The sequence below is a fragment of the Meleagris gallopavo genome, chromosome 2 (genome assembly GCF_000146605.3).
Source record: "Meleagris gallopavo isolate NT-WF06-2002-E0010 breed Aviagen turkey brand Nicholas breeding stock chromosome 2, Turkey_5.1, whole genome shotgun sequence".
In the NCBI taxonomy this organism is placed as follows: Eukaryota; Metazoa; Chordata; class Aves; order Galliformes; family Phasianidae; genus Meleagris; species Meleagris gallopavo.
The window spans coordinates 74,901,769-74,927,786 of record NC_015012.2 but is presented as its reverse complement, the minus strand read 5'-3'; the positions used below and the strand labels follow the sequence as shown (position 1 = coordinate 74,927,786).

General features: G+C 37.4%; 1 protein-coding gene across 1 annotated transcript in view; it reads right to left on the bottom strand.

Moving 5' to 3' along the window:
* RNGTT (RNA guanylyltransferase and 5'-phosphatase) overlaps positions 1–26,018 on the bottom strand; it is a 179,758-nt gene that overhangs the window by 43,489 nt on the left and 110,251 nt on the right. Inside the window, 1 exon segment of the mRNA XM_010707638.2 lies at positions 15,200–15,300. Coding sequence (XP_010705940.1) covers positions 15,200–15,300 — 101 coding nt within the window.

Here is a 26,018-nt window from a genome sequence, read left to right as displayed (position 1 = left end):
TGCAGCCCAATCTTACGTGTAAGTGAGTGTCGCATAAGAATTGGAGACAAACAGTCTTACTGGTCCAAAGTCCTCCTCCCACTGCACACACTGTAATTTTATATTCCTAAATGATGTCACAAACAATCAGCTCAAGTCAGTAAAAAACCCCGCCTTTCAGATACAGGTGGAAATTAAAAAACAAGCACAAACATTACTAAAGTTTATCTGCAGCAAACAAAGATGAAGAAAGAAAGAAGATACAGTCAAAGCAAAAGAAAGCAAGCATGTAACAGGCACATGCTTCCACAGATTTTTTTGGTCCAACATAACCATTTCCTAAGCATTTTGTGTGCAGTCAGTAGTCCCAGTCCCTCTTTTTCAATGCCAATTTTTTAGAATTAATTACAATTAACCTGTTCTGTGACATGCTCTCCACAATGTCAAAGAAGCTGGGGCCTGGGTGACAAGCACCCTGCAGAAACGTATCCTTCTTATAAAAGGCAAGAAAAGAAATAATTGAATCCTTCATAAAAACAGCTATATTATTATTACAGAAAGAGAGTGTCTTTTCACTTACTGTCCTTAATCATGAATTTTTATTATGTAGGGCACAAGTGAAAGAGCAGTTGTGATTAAAAGCTAACTGCATAGGACAAAAAATTGGTTACTTCCAGTCCCTGGCTGATAACTACAGATTTAACTGGTATCAGGATGACCTATCTCTTTTTTCATCTACTGCTGAAAAGATGTATGTAACGTAAATTATTAAGGTATTAATTAATAAATGTACAGTACAGGAAGTTTTTGTGTTCTTTTTTCTTTTTCTTTTTTTTCCCTTTTGCCTCCAAGAAATCATTTTTACTGCAAGCAATTTTGCATGTCATTCTGGACTATATTTTATCCTTGCTAAAAAGAGTCTGCAAGAAAATCAGTGCAACATTGTTCAGCATATTTTGACTTTCCAAGTAGACAATACTCAAGGCAGTATTATAGGCTACCTGCATGGATAGTAAGCCTTTTTAGGTAATACAGTTAACTGCAATTAATGTCTGGTATTGCAGAAAAAAGCAATTCACAGTGTTCATTATAAACACCATGACCTTAAATTCAGGTCTGATTTAAGGTAAGACAGCATCTAGGATGACTAACAGGTATCACTGGAAAGAAAAAGGACTGAAGCACACATTTTCAAGTCAGGAGAAAGGTTCTGATGCAAAATTTGTCTTTTTTTTTTTAATATATCATATGAGCATAATAAAAAATACTGGCTTTTTCCACATCTTACCTACATCTTCAGATCATTAGAGAGAGAAATCTATCAGTATATGCAAATGTAATTTCAGTTGTTTCACTAATATCCTGTGCATTTTAACCAGGATTTTAATCACTTTGGTGTAGGAACTGAGAACAAATAAAATGTAATTATCTGTACCATGAAGACAACCCTGAAGACTTGCACACAAGAGGAAGAAAGATGAATGAATAAAACTTTAACAGTAACACAAAACTGAATCTACATAGGAACAGTATCCTATAAAAAGACAAAAAAGGAGAAGCTTGTAGAGCACATACTCCTGTAACAGAGTACATGAAACCTACGTATTAACACGTCCCTACTGTCAAGTTTTCTAACAGCTAAGAAAACCAACAACAAAGTGTCTCAACTCCTTTTACAACCCAGTTTCCTAAGAGAAATGTAATTTAGGAGTGGTAGCAGTTACTCCACTTACCCAGCTACTACAAGTCTGTGTTCCAGCACACAGCCCCTGGGGTCCATTTCCTTTGAACGCTAGACTTCTCTGCTACATTTTAAAGGTAGAGGCTAGTGACAATGACATTACTTTGATAATTCCTACCATTCTACATTTTTTTGTTTAATATATTAAATTTCACTCTCAGACTATTGCTTTGATTTTTCACATCCAGCACTTGCACGGGAAGAAGACTTATCCATGATTGACATAAATTGTGCAGAAAAAGAATTAACTGCATGAGCACACATTTCTTTTCTTGAACCAATAAAAGAACATCTACCAGACAAAAAATCGGTTTGAAAACTGAAAAATCAGGAAACCCTTTAACCGCTTGAGAATTAAATAGATCATGCCATTCTTTGGACCTACTTTCGAGACTACCTTTTTATTACTGGACAACAAACTGTTGCTTCTTTCAAGCATGAATCGCTCAGAATGACGACAGGAAGCAATTTGATATTTGAAAATGAAAAGGAAGGAAAAGAAAGCATTTTCCTCAGGACCAGAATGCAAGAAGAGAGCTTTTTAGATGATCGAGGGAACTGGTGAGATGATCCGAAGAAACCCAAGCTAAAGATTTCTGAGTGAGGAAAGAGTGCAATCTCCCACTCGAGAGCTTGAATAAGTTGCAAAATTTTCCCTTATCCAACTTTTCCAAGCTTGCATACGCACACAGTACAAACAGATGTCCTGCAAATGTCCCAATCAATCACAGAATCATATAGCAGTTTGGGTTGGAAGGAACATTTAAGATCATTTAGTTCCAATCCCCTGCTATAGGCAGGGACCTCTAGAGCAGGTTGCTCAAAGCCCCACCCAGCTAAGGAGAGCCAGGCTAGATGCACTTTTCAAACTGTTTGAAATAATAGTTATTCTTCTCAATATAGATTATCCTTTCTCCACTTAGCAGTTTAAATAAAACTCACTTTAATTTAAGTTTGTCAGTCGTGTCCCCTTACATAAAATGCTGGCAGGTTTCTACAGAACCTCAGAGTTCATGTTTCATTAAGTACAGCAAATACGAGTAGAAAGCTGCTGTAGCTACTGGTAAACAGATTATTTCAAATGAAGGCAAAGAGAGAAGCTCTATAGAATTAAAATCTGGAAGGTTTCCTCCACTCCATCTCCTCCCACAGCTCATCCAATCTCACCACTAATAACAGTCCATAACTTTTTTACTTCTATCTTTGTAGGCCCCTCGGCAATTCAACTTGTTTTTTTTGTTAAAAAAACAACTTATCTCCTCTTCTAGAGCACAATATAGCCATTTTAAGTTAAAAACCTATCTGCGGACTTGGAGTTATTACAGCAGAATTAACTTTAAGTGGCCATGATATTCCTGCACTTCCGTCATATTCATCTCTGGCTTTGTTAGAAAAAGCCTTTCTGTGCTTTTACACTTTGTAATAAATTTATATCACTTCAAGTCTTCAGGAATCAAAGGAATAATTTAGGTAGAGCAATCACAAAGGTTTATTTTTTGCATTGAACTGAAGTACATAACTAGGTTGCACTAAAGATATTCCTTTCATAAGAAAACTGAAACAGAAAAGACTCTGCAAAGTCTACCTCTGTAGTGTCTTATGTTATGGATTTTTAAAGTTGTTTAAAAATCTTTCTGTATCAGCTTTCACTTAAAAGAAACATCAGTTTCGTAACACAGCTTTCAGCGACAAAATCAAACATTTGACCTAATGCTATATAAAATCCTTTGGGAAATGAAAGATTCTCAGTCTACCTAATGAAAAGCAACAGAATAGACAAGGCTGTGTAGATCCTTAAAAGAAGGATTTTCTGTACTAGTTAGGGCTCATTCCTGTTCCTCAGGCTTGTCAAGTAAAAACCTACTTTGTCAAGGAGTTTAAGCAGTTTTTTCCCATCCGTCTGAAGCCTAGCATAGCCTGTAACCATTTAATTTTATTCAAGTGAAAGGTTTTTTTTACTGGAGTAAAGCACTGGACGCTCATCATGTCACAGACCGGATGCAGGCATGCCTCTTGCCTACACAGGCTCCATCAAACCACAAAAATTCATCAGAGAAAAAAAGCAAAACAAAACATCAAAGAACCTTAATTTTATCTCCAAAAAAGGCAGGATATTACCTTCAGACATTTGGAGTGTGCATATCTCTGAATATTACAAAAGGAAACAAGTAGTGTATCATACATGAAAGACTCTCTAAGATGTTTAATCTAAAATGGATACTAAGGTAAAAAACAGAAATTATCAGAGTCTGAAAAAAACATTCATCACTTCCTATTATAAGGCTGAGTAACAGAAGAAAATGCAGTTTTAATCATTCAGTTTTAATGACATAATTTAAATAACAGAAGCTTAATACCTCTGCTGTTATAATACTTCCAGTTATTTTTGATCTGTCTCAGCTGGATGAAAGTATTTGCATGTCTCTGATACTCAAATCATATTCCAAAACACTTCTCTTAACATTCAAATAAAGTGTGGATACTTTTATCGAAGCGACTGTTGTGCAGAACTGTAAGCACAAAGACCTTGGGCAGTGAAGACTGAGTTCTCCTCTGCTTCTCTCAAACGAGTTTAGAAAGAACAATAGGATTTCTGCATACAGATCATACAGATCATTGGCATCATAAATTAGTAAGACAGAAGAATTATTAATTGAGAAGGGTTCTTCTATTAATTGAGAAGGGTTAATCATGCCCATAATGATTGTTTCCTCCTGGAGGGGGAGAGAATAGTTCAGAGCCTTTACTGGGTGACATCTACTTCATTTCTGAGTTTGCTTGTTCTGCTCTGCTCCCCACATTCACTCATCTCCTACATTTGAATACCCACCTTTTGGCAGAATTTTGCACCGCTTAATAAAAAAGATTAGAAAACTGAGCATATGAGATTTGATGCTTCAACACTCACCAAAGGAGCAAAGTGCTTTTATAAACGTTGGTCAGATGGTGGTTTGATATGCAAACTTGAAGGGATAAAAACACAATCAAGTTTACTATACTATTGCACTTTTCTCATTCCAATTTTCTCTATCCTATGAGTAGAGGTATGCACATTACATTTCATTTCTAATCCATTGCCAAATATTTGCCCACAATGCAATCCTTTAATTCTTTGTGAAGAAAAGGCATTAAGTACGAAAATATACTCTGCTCTGAAAATATTTAGTACTTATAAGGGGGAAAAATGCCATCTGCTGGGTACAGCTGAGGACTGAGCATTTTTTTGTCTTTCTTTGCTAACATACTATGCTCCCTGGGAGAGTTCTCTGCACTTCAGACGTCATTTTTCCCTACCTTAAAAATGGATACAAATATCTGCAGTCCTTCTGGGAAGTATGTAATAGCTGCCTCATTAAAACAATGTCCAAAGCTTTTTATTCTCCTATTTCACCAACAGCAAGCGGTCTGACAGCAATGGATAAGATGACCAGCATACCAATAAGTGTACTTTTAATCCTCGCATTAGACATTAGGATTGTCTTTACAATCTCCATTACTTCACAAGCTTTTCTACCTCCACGTATCTAAATTTTACGGTTAGAGAATTGAATTTATCCAGCTTACACAAAGCAGAGCAACACACCACTAACCGTATCCCTGTGCAGCAACACACAACTTTGCTACCACTCAAAAGCCAGCTATGGAACACTGGTTGCTACAGTACAGGTGCAGAATAGGTTGGCAATCTGGCCTTAAATGAGGAAAACATGGCACGGAAAATTATAGTGCATAAAATGGTAAAATAACCAAAAGAAGTCCAGAATGTCCAGTAGAGAAATATATGAAAAGAGCCAAGTGTGATGTAATAAAATGGATTACTTTTAAAATTGACAAAAGCTACGAGGACAGTTTCATCCTCCATGGTTACATATGGGAAAGAGAATTTTGTTTTGACTCATAAAAGCCAAGGGAAACGTTTTCATTGTTGTTGTTGTATTTACAACACAAAGAAGCAGCTGTCACCTGTTGTGTGTGTACATACATACAATTCACACTGAGGCACGTATATTTACAAATAAAATAACATGATTCATTTCAAGTGAAGCTGAAGCAACATACAGTATTGGAAATTTGTGTTTCAAAATGAAAATAAAGGCTTATTTCTCACATATACAGTGATGCTAAAAACAAAGTGGGTCCTATGAAGGAACATAGCTTTCTTCCATGTGTTGAAGATAAAAACACTAAGGTTGATTTCAAAATAGAATTCAGTACAAAGCCATGCTTGTACTTCACAATTGCTGTCAAAAGACTGTTTGGTAAAAAGCGAGCAAGCATAAAAAGTATGAAAATATGGAATTCTGGCCTTTATAGGATCCTACTGTAGGAACATGCTTACATATGTTGCCAGATGGAATCAAATATCTACTGAAAGCTATTAATGGCTTTTGCAAAGCACAAGGTATTTATTCCCTGTCAAAGTGCACAATGCGCCTAAGCTTGATATCCAGCAGTCACTGTTCTTTTCCATACTGCCTATATAAATAACAAAATGGATTCTGCATTGCCATTGAATCATCACGCCTTGATTATGCAAATTGATCTCCTACAGACAGATACATGTACCTACAGTCTCAATGATTTTAATGTGTTTGTACAGGATAAGCATCTTTTCTCAGGGAAAAAAAAACAAACAAAAAAAAAAGCTGGGTGCTTGCCAAAAGGATGGTATGTGAATTACCAAACCCATGGCAGATCCTAAGTCATTAAAGTAACAGATACTAAAAATACAATGCACTTCCTCAGAATGCAAATGTCCCTTCAAATGTTAATTTAATTAAAAAAAATCACAATAGGCAATTACTTTTTTTTAATCAAATCATCCCAGCTTGAATACCTATAAAACAAGAGAACACCGGATTATTCTTCTAAAAATAATGATATAGGCTTCTTTTCTAATGTCTCTAAGGCTTCAAGATAAGTGGATGTACCAAGAGTTTCTCCTGGCTATCAGAGAAAGTGGAACTGCTGATAACCAGCTAGTGTTCTAGAACACTGCATGCATACAGTATCGGTAATACTGACGTGGTAGAAATGCAAACAACCTGTATCAAGGGCCATTTATTTTGTTGACGTGCTTTGCTGATTCCAAAATACTTGTGAATGCAGTCAGACACAAAAAGCTGGACTTCTATTTTCTAACCCAATTCCAAAACATTTTTGATGGTATCAAAGCAAACTGCATTGTACACTTACAACTATAATGTATTATTTTTATCTTTAATACATTCATTATTTAGCACTTAAATTGGTTCCTTTATGATTTGTGAGTTTTGTATTATCAGAGAATTACATAATAAATTGTTCAGAGTGAGACTGATGAAGAGTACAAAAACACATACAATATCTTTTGCTGTCCAGCTTGTTTGACCAACTCTTGCTACGATAACTCTTTTTTCTCTCTCACTTTGCTTTATTCTTCTTTGAAATACACCACAGCATGCAAGGAAATAAGCTGACTGAACTTTCTTTCCTTAAACAAAAGGTTCTTCAGTTCAAATGGAAAAACACTTTGTATTCTTACATTAGAGATCTGTAGCAATTTTACGCTAATGCTCTTTTCCAAACATGTTTTTAAATGTACCAATCTGTAAAGTAAAAATAACAATAAAAATCTCCAATTAAACAACAAACTGAAACAAAGAAACAAACAAAACAAAACCTAATTGAACATTAATTAATACCTCAGGCAGTTCACGCAGGGAAAAACATTCTGGATTAAGTTATCATTTGTGGGACGCTTACAGAATCTAACAAATACTCCTTGCCTGAAGATCACAGTTACTACATGCAAAAATACAAGTCAAAGAAGCTCGTAACACTTTGTATTGAGCAGCATCTTCAATAATATTGTCTCTTGACTCTCAGACTTAAAAAGTTAAATTATACTGGCACAAAAGAAAAATAAGTTCACAGATGAACTTCATTACGTTGAAGATGTGTATCTATTGCTCATAACTTTAGCAAAAGGAAGATGAACGGTTCCTTTATTTAAATTATATGGTCTTTAAATTATGCATTATTTAAAAATATGGCAAGCCACCTGGATCAGGCTGCATGGGGTACCATCCAAACCGGCTTTGAATGCCTCCAGAGTTGGGCCATCCACAGCATCTCCGTGCAACCTGTGCCACTATCTCACCACTCTCCTAATATGAACTTAAACCTCCCATCTTTACGTTTAAAGCCATTCCCCACCGTCCTGTCACTACCACATAATGTAAAAAGTCAGTCCCTTCCTGCTTATAAACTCCCTTAAGTACTAGAAAGCTGCAATGAGGTCTCCCCTCATGATGCTTCTCTGGACCCACTCCAACAATTCTGCATCCTTCCAGAACTGGAGGCTGCAGGCTTGGATGCAGTAGTCCAGATTGCATCCTCACAAGGGCAGTGTAGAGGGGGATAATAGCCTCCCTCACCTGCTGGACACCCCTCTTTTGATGCAGTCAAATATACTGTTGGCCTTCCAGGCTGCAATAGCACTGGCCCATGTCCAGCTCTTTATCCACTAGAATCTCCAGTTCTTCTCTGCAAGCGTGAGAATTAACACATATCTGGGATTGCCCTGACGCAAGGGCAACACTTCGCACTTGGCCTCCTTGAATCTCATTAGGTTCACAGGGCCCCACTTTACAAGCCTGTCTGGGTCCCTCTGGGTGGCACCCTTTCATTCTACTGTATCAAGTCCGCCGTTCAGCTTGGTGTCATCAGCAAACTTTCTGAGGGTACACTGGATCCCACTGTCTGTGTCATTGATAAAGATCTTTAAGAGTACTCGTACCAAGATGGACCCCTGAGGGACACCACTCATGACCAGTCTCCACCTGCAAATAGATCCATTGACCACAATCCTTCAGCAGGAACCATCCAACCAACTCTTATCCACTGAACAGCCCAGTTTTCAAATCCATCTCTCTCCAATTCAGAGATAAGGATACGGTGCAGGAGGACGTCAATGGACTTGCACCAAGAAGTTCAGGTAGATAAGAACAGTTGCCCTTACAGCAGTTTTTTATACCCACTTGTCTTATCCAATGCTGGAGAAGTGTGTTCTTATGCATTTTGAAGAAGATGTCCTTGAAGATAAGCCAGCTCTCAGGCACCACTCTGTGCTTCAGAGGAAGCTGCCATCGGATATTACCTATTTGTTTCCTGAAAAAGCCAAAACCAGCTAACCTGAAGTCTGAGATTATTTCTCCATTTTCTACCATCTTAGATTTGTTTAACGAGGGATGGCATCAGTTCTCAATTGTCTGGCTAGTTCTATCTGATACACGAGTGGTAAGAAGTCTAAGCTACAAGGCCGAATATAAACTTTAGAATAAAATTCAAATCCAAAGGTAAAATAAGACAGAGTATCCAAGACACATGATAAGCAAATTTTAGAGGAATATGAAACTTGGGAGCTTTTCTTGATCTCATTTACTGATAGAAATGGATCAAACAGAATGGTTAATCATTATGATAGCTGACACAAACCACAGCAAAATCTACATTAAGAAAAAAACAAGTTCAAGAAAAAGAAAAAGGGTCTACAAAACACACAGAGCTACATTTACATTCCATTCAGCAAGCATATAAATAATCTTTGGATTATATGAGGCAAAGCTTTAAAAATCTGGAGAAATGAGTAGCTAAAGTAGAATAATTATCTGACAGATGGAGATTGCCCAAGGCTGCCACTTCAACATATAAAAAGATGAGGCTGAATTCATTTTTGAAATCCAACATTTGAAATTCCAAGAGCATTCTGTATATTAGTTTTGGAAGGTATGACATTATGTTCAGTATATCAGGGTATAAATACAAGTTAGATTCAAATACTTACTTTGAAAATTACTTTAAAAACCTCATCGAGAAAATATTTTAAACACCATCATCTGAGTGGTACAGCATAAATATACACCTAGATTCTTTGGGTTTACTATACAATAAAATCTATATGCTTTTGTATCTTCCATTGCAATGCCAAAGGTGAAAACTGCATGTGCATACTTCTACCACTACCCGTGCTTCCACTTCCCATACTGCCAGACTCTTCTTTCCATGCATAATATTCTCTTTCAACCTCCCTGCACAATCTTACCCCTAAATTTGTCTGGATCTGGTAAGACCTGTACTTGAATGCCTGAAGATAACAACTTAGCAAATTACTCATTTACTTCCATTTGCAACTTTTAAATTCCATAAAAAGCAAGTAACTTCAAAGCACACACTTGCTCTAACAACAGTATGACTATAAATGTAGTTAATATATTCCAACCTGCACTCCTCCTGCTGTCATCCCAATGTTGTGCATCTTTGCATCTATTTGCAACATCTTGTCCTTATTTGTTCCATAATTGCTGTGGGACATCATCTGCATTCTGCCTCATAACTCCACTGTACGTAAATGCAGCCCTAATCTAGATGGATCTCCAGAGGCTAGAGCAATATGGGATTATTATTTTCATCACTAAGGTACTAGTTGTAAAGCTCCCATTCTGTGATGGATGACAAATTTGTGTTCTTCGGCAGCCAGCGTTCTCCAATCCAGTAAGACTGAAAAGAGCTCGCAGCTCTAACTGGTCATTTACTGACCAAATAAAAGGAAGAACAGAAAGAGGGGAGGAAGCACAAAGCACAGGTCAAACAAACCATACTGTCACCTCAGCAGATCCTAGCTGTTAACTCTTACCATTTTTCAGTTAGGATTTTTTTTTTCAAAGCAGAACTGTGAGGAAGACTGGCTCGTAAGGTGAATAAGTCATCTTGTGACAGACAACATATCTATATGACAGCAAATCAAAAACAGCGTGGTTATTTGGAACCAGCTTTTTATTTTTCAGATGCTCTAGTTTACAGAACAAAAAGGACAACATGACATCTAACAAAACGAAAACATTCACTTGCCGATAGCTATGATATCTATATTTGGTTGTTGATCTGCAATTGCCAGTATAGCCACTGAGGCCCCTGCTGGCCTCAAATACGTTGCATTTCATCTTACATTTTTCATTACTAAACAATTTCCAAGCAAAAAAAGCTTTGTCTAAAACATGTTCCCTACCCCTCCCCAACACACCCATTCCGAATGTGGTACACTTTCTCTTGGTTACAATAAAAAAAAATGATTACTAACAGAGTTGATGACTCCTTCAGATTTTATATATATGTGTGTATATATATACATATATATACATATATATACACACACACACATTAAAAGAAGTAAGACTTCATTGGTATTTTTCTCTTAGAAGATGAGTAAAATTCCTGACTCCTTCTCATACCCCAAGGTTCTAGGCAGAACTTTGATTATTCTGTGATATGAAATCATCTAATCCATTGACCCAGTAAGATATTTACTGAAAACCAATAGAGACAAAACCTCGCTTTTCACTTGATTTTAGCATGTCTGATTCAGATAAAATTTGAAAGAATTGCACAGGCTAATTAAAGTCTGGAAAAGGGAGCACGGACGTCCTTGTTAGCTACCACAAAACTGGCACCATGTAGACATTTTCAGATGATATTTGTGACATTTAAAGAAGGTTCAGAATCAGCTTGGGGGTTTTATCTTTTTTAAGAAATATTTTTAAAGTCAGACATTTTGGGGGAAAAAAAAAAGAAACTCTATCTTTTAAAAAAGAATCTTCTCTATAATTGAGACATCGCACACAGCAATTACATATATATTTCCTTCTGACAAGGTCATTTAACTCAGAGGCCATCTGTAAACAGTTGGTGAGCTTATGTCCCCGTAATTTTATTTTCCATGAGTATCATCATAATTTCAGAAAAACGCAAGGTACTGTTACATGATGAAAGGGCTTCACTTCACATTGCTGATGAGAGACAATTACCTTAGTAAACCTGAAGTGATACAGAAGCGCTGGCAAGTGGGCCTACCACTTTAAAGCACGTGAAATGTGAGGGCTTTACAGTTCAACTCTTGTGTTTCACCACAGAAAAAGAACACCTTACTCCTCCATTTAGCTAATTTATTAGGTTGTTGGGGTTTTTTTGTTTGTTTTCAATAAAAATAACTATTTTGATGTGATCAAAAGAGATTGAAACCATAAACTAGAATCCTTGCAAAAGCAACAGAAAAAGAGTTAATGTAAACCATCATAGTGATGCCTGGATGGGCTGCTCTATAGGAATACACAGGGGACAATTACTGTGGCTCAGCTGATAAGATGTAACTCGCTAAGGTGCAACGACACAATTTCTTTCAAATATATGCACTGAACAGGAGTGTCAAGATTAGGTCACTGAGATTACCAAGACCCTGTCTTTCCTTGGGATGCAATAGCATTTTTTCTTTATTTTCATTCTTTGTTATGGAATCTTCATCTTAATAGTGCAGCTTATTCTAAAAGTACTTCGTAGACCATAAGCCTGACCCTTCTTTTTATTCAAAGGCAAAACTGCCCAATATCAATACTGAAATAACTGAACCCTATACAAAAACAAATGAGTCATCCATCCGGAACGGAACTACATCTGGAGTGAAACATGGCAGCTATTTTGCAGTTAGCATTACTATTACAGACTGATCTATGGATGGAAATGTGCAATTGAAAGCACGGGGGAATTTTAGGTAGATGGAAAAATAATCACACCGACTAAAATCAGGCAAATTCCCTGGAGAACTCCCTCATTCATAGGAAAAATGCACAAGATTGTTTACAATTGATCAGGATCTCAATTACATATGCCATGCCAAAGACAGGCCTAACAGCTGACTGTGCTCTAGTCTCATGCTTTTGAATAAATAATGACCCCATATGTTTTTTTCCCCCCGCTATTTAATTGAACATGGAACTATAAATACACGGGCAGCGTGGCTGGAGTTTAGTAACCCAGGTTTGACCTAAAAGACCACACACACCAGCAGCACAGATTTAGATGTCTGCATTTTAGGGTTTAAAGGTGAGGCTGTAAATTAGAACAGAGGACTTGAGAACTACAGGCAATCCCCATCCTCGCTATTTCAAGCTGTCACGTATTTGAGATCAATACGTTGAGTTCAGCTCCGCAGTCAGTAAAAGATCAATACAAAGTCATACAATCCTTTCCCATAAATATTGCTGCTTAACTATCGAAATAACATGCATGCTTTTATAATAGTACTTCAAGCACATTTGCACAACTCTGCTGTCAAACATGTGCCAAATTTCTTTGTGGATTGTTGAAGGAAAACTATTTTACCTAAAGCACAGAAACCACTATGAATCCTGGCTTTTAATCTCAGTGAGGGTAAGGAGAGGCAGGATGCCTAACACTGCCATATTAGAGTTGCCATTAGCAAGACATTCTGTTCATCAAAATAGAATTGTTAGGTTGCTGGGGTTTTTTTTCAGAAATCAACTTAACAGGCCTTCTTCAAAGCAAGTTTAATATGACAGTGATCAGAACTCTGGAATTGTCTTTTTAAAGTCTAAAACTAAGTATGTTTCTTTTAAAACAACTTTGAAGTTGGTACAGTTTGGATGCTTCCATTAAAAAGTTCGTATTTTACCAAGCAGTTAATCAGACAACCAAATTAACAAGTAAAGCAATTAAACCAATATTTTATTCACAATATTTTATTGTTTATGTTTAACTGAATAGAAGCTACAGTTTCATTGGTCATTACTTAACATGAATATCTCTCTTCCAGTAATGGCAAAGTGTTATTTTTCACCCAGTACTTCATTAAATTTTCTTTTTGTTAGTTGAAAGTACATGGCCTTGTGCTACAAACAGCAGTCAACTGTCATATGAGCTAGAGTAAAATGTATTTAGAATAATTATACTTTATTGTATTTGGAATAATTATACTTTATTTCTCTAACGCCAAGTTTCTAGGACTTTTTTCTTAAGCATGTGAGAGGAACATAAACATGAGTTTACTTAAGTATTACAGCATTCAGAACTAATCCAGGCACTTATATCCATCCTGATAAGCAATATACACATTTTCACGTAGCTAAAGTATGGTAGAACTTTTCTAAATGTTAGGAAATGTTTCCAATTTAACAATGGAATACTCCTTCAATAATTTACCGCTAAGTGTCCAACTTTTTAGCAGCAGTTTTGCTGGCTAATTTTTATTACATTCATTTTCTGATAAAATTATCATCTTTTTCTTTAAATGTAACGCAATAGCACTAAGATTTTTCTATTTGAAATTGGTGTTAACTAACCAAGCAAATAGTTTTGTTGTTTTTTTTTAAACGGTAAAATGAAAACTAGTTTTATTTTGCTTCTGAGTTACAGGCTCCTACTACTATTGTAAGCTTCAGCTGAAATCAAAAGAATCCTATAATAAAAGTAGCATTCCTGCCAGACACCAGGTAATTTTTTCAGCAGAAATCTTTCCTGTTACACTTTTTGGTGGTTTAAATAACAGCCAATCAAACGTGAAACATTCATCTGAATCTGAAATCAAACATAAAATATTCCTGCATACTCTCTAAAGCAGCTGTGTTGCTTCTGAGGACTTAATATACCACTTTCAACCTCAAAAATATGAACAGATGTTTCTGCCCTTATGAAATACTCAGAAGTCAGTAGCCAAGTATGTTTGGTTGAGTAAACCTGATATTCTCAAGATATCATACATTCATCAAATATATTCACTAATAAATAAGCTAAAGTTAGATGAACCATTATTGGAACCAGCATTCTGGACTAAGTAAGCAGTCTGTGTATTAACTGTTTAACCATACTGGGTTACCTAGGGCAAGCATAAAAAAAATAAAAGCTTAACATCAGTACTCAAGCTGTCAGTTGTAGTGAGACCCAGATGTTAAAACAAGCAACTTAAAAAAAATAAAAATCAATGATCTCAGCCCTAAATAAAATTATTTCCATGGCAAGCTTTAATTCAGTGACTCAGTCTTCACCCTTCCCACCCTTTTTAATATGTGCAGTGTCTGAATTAGGCAAAAAGTATGTAGAACTGCTGTAAAGATTTACGTGTCTCTTGCTTCTGGAGCTTAACATTTTCGAAAAAAACTGATGGGTTTATAGACAATACCAAGAAAACTTATCAAAAAATGTGAAGTTCAGGCTTTAAAAAAAACAAAAAACAAGTGTCATTTCTTAATTATGCAGAATTCTAAAATGGAAGAAAGCTGATGTTGGCACTGTTTTGCTTACAAACAATAGAAAATAGTTACTTTATATAAGAATTTTAGCTAGCATAGCCTGTCTGTTTTCTACATCCACAAAGGACAATGCCAAAACCAAACATGAGTTTAGCTACTGTTTTTTGCATTTTTAATTTTATGAAACAATATAAGAACAAGTAGTTTTACATTATAGGCATCTGCTGTTGTTTTCAGTACTGCATTGATTACAACAGCTTCCAACACTTTCAGAACAGATTCTACAGCATACAGAGAGGCTTAGCCCCAGAAAATGTCAAGAAATATCAGAGGGGAGATTAAACTGCTAAGGGACATTCACTTGTGCGTTATACATTTAAAAAGAGGAGAGATTACATACCCTTCTCCACCAATCCTCGTTATCTTCAGACGAAAATCAACAGAGTTCAGGCTGGGTGGCTTCCATTTCAGAATATCATCACATCGACCAGGCTTGTATTTCTGAAGCAAATTAAAAAGTGGTTTAATTATGCTTATTGGTTTTCACTGGTTTTAAAAGAAAAACTCAGCATTTCAGACTATATTAGATGTCTCTAATGAATTACAACACTTAGTGATTGAAGCAATGAATTTCATTATCACAGAGGTAGTTGTGCTTCACTACTTTATTTGCTGCTCCCTTTTAAAACTGCTTAGCAGCCAAGCCACTGCATATAATACAAAACTCAGAAAGGAAATAAAAATTAGCATATTTCATTGTCTCTCTCTGACTAATGGAACATTTTAAAAAAGAAAATAAGACAGAGCAGTTTTAATAAATGATAACACTGATAGGTCATGCATAAAATACACATTTAAGATAACCTCAACATCTTGAACAATTTTATAAACAATGTTTTTGTTACCCATTCTGTTGGCTGACACAATGTGACAAAGTCAGCAGTCATCATACTGACAGCTCTCAGAAAGACCCATCAGAAACATGTACTTTGGTATCAAAAGAATGTAAGTTATGTAGAGATTGAAAAAGCATCGTGACATGCTGAAACATAAATTAAGGGAGCATCTGTTGCTTAAGAGAGCTGAACCAGAAGTTGCCATATTTATCATAAAAGAGCAATTTTCTCTTAAATTAAGACCTTTGCTTTAGCATGATCTCTTTTATCATCCACTCCGGTTAATTAAGCTGCCACGCTGTTCATCCTCAGTTAATAGTGACAGTCAAGGCAGCTAAACTTTTCCTTACTTGGATATCATTCATGGCAATGGAGTCAATCAGAATTAGCATGGACAGGGAAAAAGAAAAAAATGGATATGCACAAGGTGAGAAATTTTAGTTTCAGATTCTTCGTAATTCTCAATGAGAAAGACCATTTTAAGTTTACCTCATAAAAACAAACCTACAAAACCAAGAATGCCAGGTGTCTTTTGGTAGATACCACAGTGACCACCATTCATGCACTGCACCCAGATCTTGTTAAATATTTACAAAATATTCAATTTACTGATGATAAATGTAACAGGTCTACACCAAAAGTGACAAAAGCAGATGAATAATCTTTTTTTTTTCCCTGACAAAAAAATAGACACTTATCTTTTCCAAAATAAATGCATTGTATCTTCCTCATTACTTCCTCATAAAATGGCTATGTGATGTTTGCTAGACAATAGCAAGGCAAGCTTTACTTCCCCAAGCTGAAACCAAAATGAGCTCCAAACAGTGTTAGTGATGCATAGCAGAAAAATGACAAAAATAATCGACTGAAAGCTCTTTTTGAAAACTGAACATGGCTGTCTAAACTCCATTTACCAATTTTACCACAGCCCCAGACTATCCGAGACTGATGGCTTCAGGCTTTCTGTTTGGGTTGCTATTCAGGATACTAGAGACACCTTTCAGATGTTGGTACTGGAGTTGCCTACCCAACTTACTATTCTAATACTTCGTAGCTTTGAAGTGAATTTCTCCAAAACCGCCCCCCCAAAATCTGAACAGAATTTAAATCATTTATCTTGGACATTAGGAAAACTTGCAGAAGAGGTTTCTAACACCTTTTATCTATGCCTGTTCTCCTTCAATGTCTTTTATTTTATTCCTTCCCAACCATCTTCTATTTGAAAGTTGTCTACCGGAAAGCAACTTTCCCCGGATGTCCCTCATGTCTAGAACTCTTGCCAAACCAAATCAAACATCCTTGTTTCACTTGAATCAGAAAAACAGTAAGATAGAGTGCTATACTAAAGTTACGTCTGTTTTTAAACAACTTCTCTTCCCACTTTATTCCCCTTTATATGATTTCTGGCCTGTAACATCAGTAGCTATTTGAGAAGAGTTGGTTGACTGCATACATTTACAAAAAATGTGGATTTAAAAAAGGTACAGTTTAAGAACCTAAAAAAAAATAATAAATCTTTCAGTAGCCTTTTAGTTTTCTCCATCCTGCTGGCCTCAATCAGCTCTCCCTCATTTCTCTGTCTGCTCTCCATGTGCCAGTAATGAAATTTATTTCGCTCTTTAATTTTTTTTTCATTTAAATTTGCAAATTAGAAGTCTTACACAATGCAGGTATGAAGATTTAAAACTCATGCTATATGTACTCATTGATATTAAATGGATAAGGCAAAAAAAAAAAATCTCAAGAAACCACTTAATCATTTCAGACAATCATTTTTATACACAGATTGTATATTCAAATATATTTTAAATAGCTTACATTCCATTTTAGGGAAAAGAGGACTATTTTAGAATATATTCAACTAGTAGCATGCACTGAAAATAAAAATTATGATGGAGGTGAATGGCACTGAAATCTCTTTGTGAGTCAAATTTTTCTGCAATTTTCTTATATCTGATATTACAAGAATACGGAATTGAATTTTAAGGTACGTTCTGGGAATAATAATACTGCATACAAAGCTTGCAAAGAAATTATTGTTGCTCTGAATTGTCTTCTGATTTGGCAAAAGACCATTCCTACTACCAGGTATTCATTACTTAGTTTGAATAAAAACTGTGAGGAACATTTCCATTTATGAGAAATTTCTCCACAGGGTGAAAATTTAATTTATGAAGCAAATTTTAGAGCAAGCACCAAGGAACACAGAGTACAGCTGAGCAGCTGAAGTTGTTGGAACAGGTGTTGGTTTTGCTGTGCAGAAGATTTCTCTCAGTGATTGTTCATCTGACTTTTTAAACACGACTGAGGTCTTCAATCACTCCATAAAAGTGTCATCTGTCAATCACATCTAAACACTAAAACCTTTTATTAAGCCTCTGAGTGGCATAGCTTCTAGGTTATCGACTTGCAATAATCTCCCAAGCAAGATTACTGGAGCATTTGCCATGATGGATTTATTAATATATACTCAAGTAATCAATTTCTATTTAAGCTACAGGTCATATTTTTGAGACCTTATGAGCTGTTAAGACTAGATCCAGTCTAATTGACTCTAGAAAACAATCCCAGCTGATTTAATGTATCAGTCCAAACCATCTCTTTACGTATCACTGCTTTTAAGAGAAGCTAACAGCCTTCAGAACTACTAGTCTCAACTGAAAAACTTCCCATATTTTATCCAAAAGATCAATTTGGACTGCCTTGCATTCAAGATTACTAAACATTTTCTCTTAGTCATAAAGAGGAGGATTTGTTTCTGCCTGGAATGTAAATCTTGAAAAAGTTTGACTTACCTAGGATATGAATTCTCCTTATCACAAAAGAACATAAACTGTCCTCTCAGAGTCCTGGCACTGAAATCCTGAAGTAACATTTGAAAACCGTGGTCAGAGAATCTTTGATCAGGTGGAGGCCAGCTACGCGTGGTGTCCTCTAGGGGTTAGTACTCTTTAAAATCTTTATCAATGACAATGAGATTAAGTGCACCCTCAGCAAGTTTGCTGATTTGCTATGAGCCAGCAGTGTGCCCAGGTGGTCAAGAAGGCCAACGGAATCCTGGCTTGTATCAGGAATGGTGTGGTGAGCAGGACTAGGGAAGTGATCCTGCTCCTGTACTCAGCACTGGTGAGGGCTCACCTCGAGTACTGTGTTCAGTTTTGGGCACCTCAGTACAGAAAGGACATTGAGGTGCTGTAGCAGATCCAAAGAAGGGCAACAAGGCTTGTGAAGGGCTTGGAGAATATGCCTTATGAGGAGAGACTGAAGGAACTGGGGCTGTTTAGTCTGGGCAAAAGGAGGCTGAGGGGAGACCTTACTGCTCTCTTCCAATACCTGAATGGTGATTGCAGTGAGAGCAGGGCTGATCTCTTCTCACTGGTGACAGGTGACAGGACAAGGGGAAATGGCCTCAAGTTGCACCAGGGTAAGTTTAGGCTGGATATCAGGAAAAACTTCTTTACAGAAAGGGCTGTTAAGCACTGGAATAGGCTCCCCAGGGAGGCGGTTTAAAATACATCCCTGGATGCGTTTAAAAACCGTCTGGATGTGGTGCTCAGGGACATGATTTAGCGGAGGATTGTTAGAGTTAGGGTAGTTTGGTTAGGTTGTAGTTGGACTTGATGATCTTTAAGGTCTTTTCCAACCTGAGCAATTCTATGATACTATGATGCTAAGCCACGAGTGTCCAACCTTCTGTCTTGCCTTGATCACACTGAATGAAGAGGAATTGTCTTGGGCCACATATACATGACTGCTTTTAAAGCAATGCCTCCTATTTATTTCCATGGAAACTACAACACATGTAATGAACACAGTAACTCTGCTTGATAGAGCAAATTTCCAGAAACAAAGCACTCAACCTAGTTGTCAACATTAGCTATGCATTGTCACCAGAGACGAAGGAGGGCTTGCATGCCATGTTCATCAAAACCTCAAAACCTGCACCAGCACAGGTGATTCATTGTTGCTGTCACCACTGCTGAAGTGCACTACGGTGTTCACACATTCACTGTTTGGTCTCCAGAAAAGTTTGGCAAGTGTCAACAAATGACAATGGGTGCAATTTTTTTTTTTTTTGAATAGAGGAATTCAGTGAAACACCTTCACTTCATACACACTTCCATGTCAGACACCATTTTGTCAGATTGCTCTTCAGTTGTAAGGCAACAAAATGCAGTAGGATCTTGGTGGAAAAGTTCAGTCTCTACTGCCATACCACCAACACCTGCCTATGAATCTGTAAGCCAATACAATAAAACAGCAGGCACTACTTTTGGAGCAACCCTTGTAAAATAAATACTGAATATTTGGGATATTTGAACTTGTTTTTGTGAAATTAATGCATCAGTCTGGTTCAGTGGCAGTAGCTGCAATTCTATGAGTTCTTAAGGTGCTCACCAGAGATTTTTGTATGAAGTTTTACTCTTCCTGTACTTCATCCTTGACAACAGTCACTCACAAACGTGTGTACTGCCAAAAGTGATGACATGATCAAGGCTTGACTGTGAAGCGAGGGATATTTTTCTCTGTTAAGAGAGGTCTTAAAGAAATCAAGGAAAGAGATGTGGTCAAAATTTTGAGCTGAATATCTGGTTGCAACTCTGTACATTACATTTGAAAATCTGCAAGTAATATATTTATGTCAACTGGAAATGGAGTTGCAAACATAAACTGATGATGTTTTTTGTAATCTTGAAGCTTCTTCTCAAATTCCTGTATCAAAACAGAAAGTACAGCTGCATATTTTTCGCTATTCACAGGATTGCGTGCATTAAAAGGCATACGTTTGCCATAACTTGAGTTAGCACTGCACTGCATCCTCCCCATGACCAGAAAGTGCTGATCACACACCGATTTTTGGTTGTTGTGAGCAATGGGTGTGTATGTGGTCACTGATCAAGGAAGAACTGTTGCCAGGAGGTGGGCCAAACTGCAGGCTATGCTGGGTCCCACTATGGATATGCCTGCACTAGGTTGAGTGGTGTAGTCGACACAGAAGAAGCAAGGGATGAAATCTGAGGGACCTGAATAGGTTTGAAAAGTGGGCCTACACAAACCCTGCTAAAACTCAAATACAAGACCTCCTTCAGAATAGACAAGAGAATTTTTTCCATGATCACTAATGAAAAACAATGTTTTGACAGGATATATCTACATACCTGTAATTGCACTTCCATATCCACAATTTCAACTCAAGTTTAATTAAAAAATTAATTGGCTGGCATGCCTGAAGGGGAATTGAGGGGGATTAGTTATTTAAGATAGAGTTACATTTCTTGCCTTTGCTTCTTGAACCAGCACAACATAAAACAAGTCTCAGCTAAACTTTTTGTTCTACTATTTAAATATATTCAAGACCAATCTCTGCCATTGTTCAAAGTGGCCAAAGAGACCTTTCCTAGAAAAAGAATATCTTTTGACCATTACACTTGGTATCAACAACTGACAAATGATGTTTCTTACTGCATAGTAGAATTGCTAACATTGAATACCTTATAAAGGTAACAAGTAATTTACAAGTATTTTTCTGTAACATTTACGCAGATGAGCAATCAGATTTCAAGAACAGCTTATACAGTCTCCAGACTTCTACTACTGGATCAAGAAAAGCAGAAATTAACAAAAATCCAGCTTAAAATGAGAATTCATCCAAAGGCCAAAATGAATGCCCTTCACAGAATTTATTTTTATAGTGGCTGAGTTCATACACACAATATAGCAGTAGTAAGTTCTTGAATTTGAATGTTAAATGCTCTATCAACTTCTTCGAATATGAGCCAGAGCCAAACAAGAATTCTGCTTGTTAAGTATGTGAAAACTTCACCTTAGATGAATCATTGCATACTGCAGACCTGTACTGCCTGAAGTTTTTCTGTATTCCATTTCCAAAACAAAATGTGAAGCAATCTGTCTGAGATCAAACTACTCCCTAGCATTTTAAATATAGCATTCATAGCAAGATATTCTCCACACCACCCCCCAAATACGCATGTACACGACTGCTTTTAAAACTTACCAGGTCACGTATCATTTCAAATACAAAGCTCTCAGTTCAGTCTAACTTTTCCACCTAGTCTAACCACAAAAATTAGAACTCCGCATCCAAAAATATAGATTAATAAATCAGAAACTAACTAAAATAGCTTTACAGGATTGGACCAGAAGGCCTCCTACAGTCCTTTCAAAGTCACAGGGACTGAGGCCTCCAGCTGGCTATCAACCACAAATCCTCACATTTTTGCAACTCTACTACTCACTTAGCATCCACCCAACTTTACTTCTACCTTCATAATATTTTTCTTATTATTTTTACAATTAAGATCTCTGCAGAATGCAGGTTTCTCCCAGAACATCAGTCCCTTTCTTTTCATCATTTCACAACCTCCCGTTCTAATGTCACACACCTCCATCTCCTACAAACTGAACTTGGCCAGTTAGGACTTGTCAGTCTGTGCTAGTGAGAGAAAAGCTTATCTAGCATCAGGATAACTGGCAGATTCAAAAGACTTCCTAATCCCATATTCTCAGGTAGGTCCACACAGGTCATATGGAATAAGTTTTTCTTAGTATCCAGTGATCCACATAAACACAAACTGGTGGCTTCTTCGTCACGTTGAACCCCAAGCCCCTTTCCTGTCTCAAGAATAATTAGTCCTATTTGTACCTTTCCTCCAGAGGTGTACATGGAGGAGGTAACTCTTTTTTCCCCTCCTTGCAAGTTATGAGAAAGGCGGACCCTCAGAGAATACAGTTCAGTTATCCAAATTACTTTTGCTGACACATTTCTCATTACTGCAGATATTTTTCCCACTCAATTTTAGGTTTTGCCTAAAGCTGTGCATTGTCCCAGCATTTGTATTCAATGGATGGTTCAGCAGAAAGATGAAAGCCCGGGGAATGGAGATGTTAACTGCCCATAGCACGGATGAAGTTTCTCTGGAGGCAGCTGCTTTCAGCTACCACATAGTATAGACTTCCCTGCTTAGTATTCCGTAGGAGGAAGAGTGGAGTTAATCTCTGGGACTGCATTATGGGCAGGCAGTCTGGGCTGTGAGGTGTTGGTGACTCACTATGAAGACATACACCTCAGAGACAGAATAACTTCAGCCAGAAGTCTAGACAAAAAAAAATGGATCAGTTCTCCGAGAGACGAAAAAGGAAGAGGTGGTGGCATGACCAAGTGAAAGTTCGGACAGATACACTCTTGGCTGGATAAGGAACTGGCTGGAAGGCCAGGCCCAGAGAGTGCTGGTGAATGGAGCTAAATCCAAGTAGCAACCGATCACGAGAGGTGTTCCCCAGGGGTCGTTGCTGGGGCCATGTCCTCTTCAATATCTTTACTGAAGACCTGGATGAGGCCCCTGAGTGCACCCTCAGTAAGTTTGCAGATGACATCAAGTTGGCTGGCAGTATCGATCTGCCTGGGGGTAGCGAGGTCCTACACAGGGATCTGGACAGGCTGGATGGCTGGGCTGAAGTCAATGGGATGAGGTTCAACAAGACCAAATGCCAGGTTCTGCACTTTGGCCACAACAACCCCAGGCAACGCTACAGGCTTGGGGCAGAGTGGCTGGAAGACTGCGTAGAGGAAATGGACCTGGGGGTATTGATTGATGCTCGGCTGAACATGAGCCAGCAGTGTGCCCAGGTGGCCAAGAAGATCAATGGCATCCTGGCTTGTATCAGAAATGGTGTTGCCAGCAGGAACAGGGAAGTGATTGTCCCCCTGTACTCAGCTTTGGTGAGGCCACACCTCGAGTACTGTGTCCAGTTTTGGGTCCTTCACTGCAAGAAAAATATTGAGGCCCTGGAGCGGGTTCAAAGAAGGGCAACAAAGCTGGTGAGGGGTCTGGAGCACAGGCCTCATGAGGAGCAGCTGAAGGAGCTGGGAATGTTCAGTCTGGAGGAGGCTCAGGGGAGACCTTATTGCTCTCTATAACTACCTGAAGGGAGGTTGTAGTGAGCTGGGGGTTGGCCTCTTCTCTCATGTAAATGGTGACAGGACTAGAGGGAATGGCTTCAAGCTGCGCCAGGGGAGATTCAGGCTGAACGTTAGGAAATACTGAAATTAGGAAATTTCTGAAAGAGTGGTCAGGCACTGGGATGGGCTGCACAGGGAAGTGGTGGAGTCACCGACCCTGGAGGTGTTCAAGGAACATTTGGATTTTGTGATGAGGGATGTGGTTTAGTGAGCACTATTGGTGATGAGTGGATGGTTGGACTGGATGATTTTGTAGGTCTTTTCCAACTTTGGTGATTCTGTGATTCTGTGTAATCCTGATTCTGTTCTTGTCTTATCAAGAAAAGGTTTCTTTGACAAGAGTGCCTCACTATTTAACAAAGTCTAAGAAGTCATCTCTGTCTCCCAAATCCTTATTAAATGCCATTCTCCTTAAATGCAGCAGGAGCATAGGCTTTTTCAGCCTTCCACCTCCAAATGACAAAAAGCAAGCAAATAACCCAGCTCTTTTCATTTTCCCAAACAACACAGTGCAGACACTTGTCATCTATACTTCCCTACTGTATGCCATCCAGAACCAGCCCTGCAAGAAATCCAGAGGCCACAGCAGGATCAGAAAAGATTTGTTTGAAAATCCATCCCTGCCTCCAAGAGGTAAGGGTACCATTGGGAAGTAAGGGCCAACAGGATAGAAGGAGATGAGGTTAACCGAGGCATCCACTGAAGTTCTTTTAAATCATCAAATGTCATTTGCCATGCTGCACATGACATCAGCACTTAACCACACTTAAGATACATTATAATTAATGCCTCTCAAATATGAAATATAAATCTTTATGTATCTGATAATTTAAATTTCGAAAAAGTTACTCTGCTAGTTCATATTTTAACACCAAGAAGAAACTCCCATGATTAAAAAAATGTTATTCCAATATTTAGTCAGTCTTACCAGGATAAAGACACTAAACGTATTTTGAAAACATACTAGAATACTTCCAAGTTCACAAACAGTAAGGCATTTGTTATGTTGTGAAATCTACCCATTTCTGTCACCAATATTTTTCTATGTTTTAACTAAACAGTTTGCAAACAATTTGGTATTCAACATGATGTGAAGGCTTTCACTTGAATGGAAAAAGTTAACTACTGCAAACCAATAACACCAACAAATCTGCTCCTCAAACTCACTCAAAAATGTTTTTTTCCTAAAGAGGAACTTTATTCTCACACTTTTTAATATTCACATGGTAGCCACTGCCTTACCCAATCCAATAGTTTGCATATAGTTGTGTAAATATAAAGACTGAACAACTACAAAAAAGTATATTTATTTTCTTGCACGAAAGACCCCACATAATTTAAAAGAACTAAAGGGATCAATTGTAATCGATTGTTTCAGGCCAGATCTGATCGAGAGATGAGCTGAAGAAAGAGAAGTTGCTAATATTGGCAGAATGTGTGAATAAGTCACTTCAATGAATCAAGAAACCACAATATGAAAGACAGCCATTAATTCAATTGCATATTTGTAGACTTTTAAGACGAAAGTGTCAGTGGGATCATTGAGTCATCTCTGTTCCATATAGGACAGAGGAACTTGATAATTATGCTTAAAACTCCTATTTAAATTACATCACATCTTCCTGACATATACTAAGCAATGAAGAAACAACAAGTACTTAAGGAGGTCACCATGATCATTTATTACAGTTGAGGTTAAAAACATATGCCTATTTCTACAGCAAACGGCTCTGAATCTTGTAATGCCTCAGCTTAGGCTGAAGACAAGCTCTCCATTTAATTACTTCCCTTCGTGAAGACAAAATGATTAAGCCTGACTGTCACTGCATAGGTAATTTTCAATTTGGTTAATATATGCATGCATTTTCATTGCATAATTTTGTCAGCCTTTGAAGAGTAGGCAACAGAACTGAACCTACTATGTTCCAATGTTATTTTCAGTGCTTAAGAATATAGAAATATTAAAAAAAAAAACAACAACGAAGACATTTAAGTATTTTGTATTCATTTGCACTGCATTAAAATACAAATTGTCAGAGTGATAACCTCAGCTGTGTAGTTAGTACAGTTGCTCTTAGATATGGACCACAACTAGCTGTATTTAAGCACTGTCTCAAGATTAAATGACCCAGACTAGCCTATATTACTGACCTTTTGGGAACCTGGACAAGATTACTGAAGAAGTTAGAAATTATAACATGGCTACACACACACACACAAATGTGCACATACACAAACATGCACAAAACCCCATATACAGAAGTTAAAAAAAATCCAAAATATGTCCAAATCATTCATTTTAACATACCTTTTTTGTCAACCTTCCACCAAAACAGAAAAAA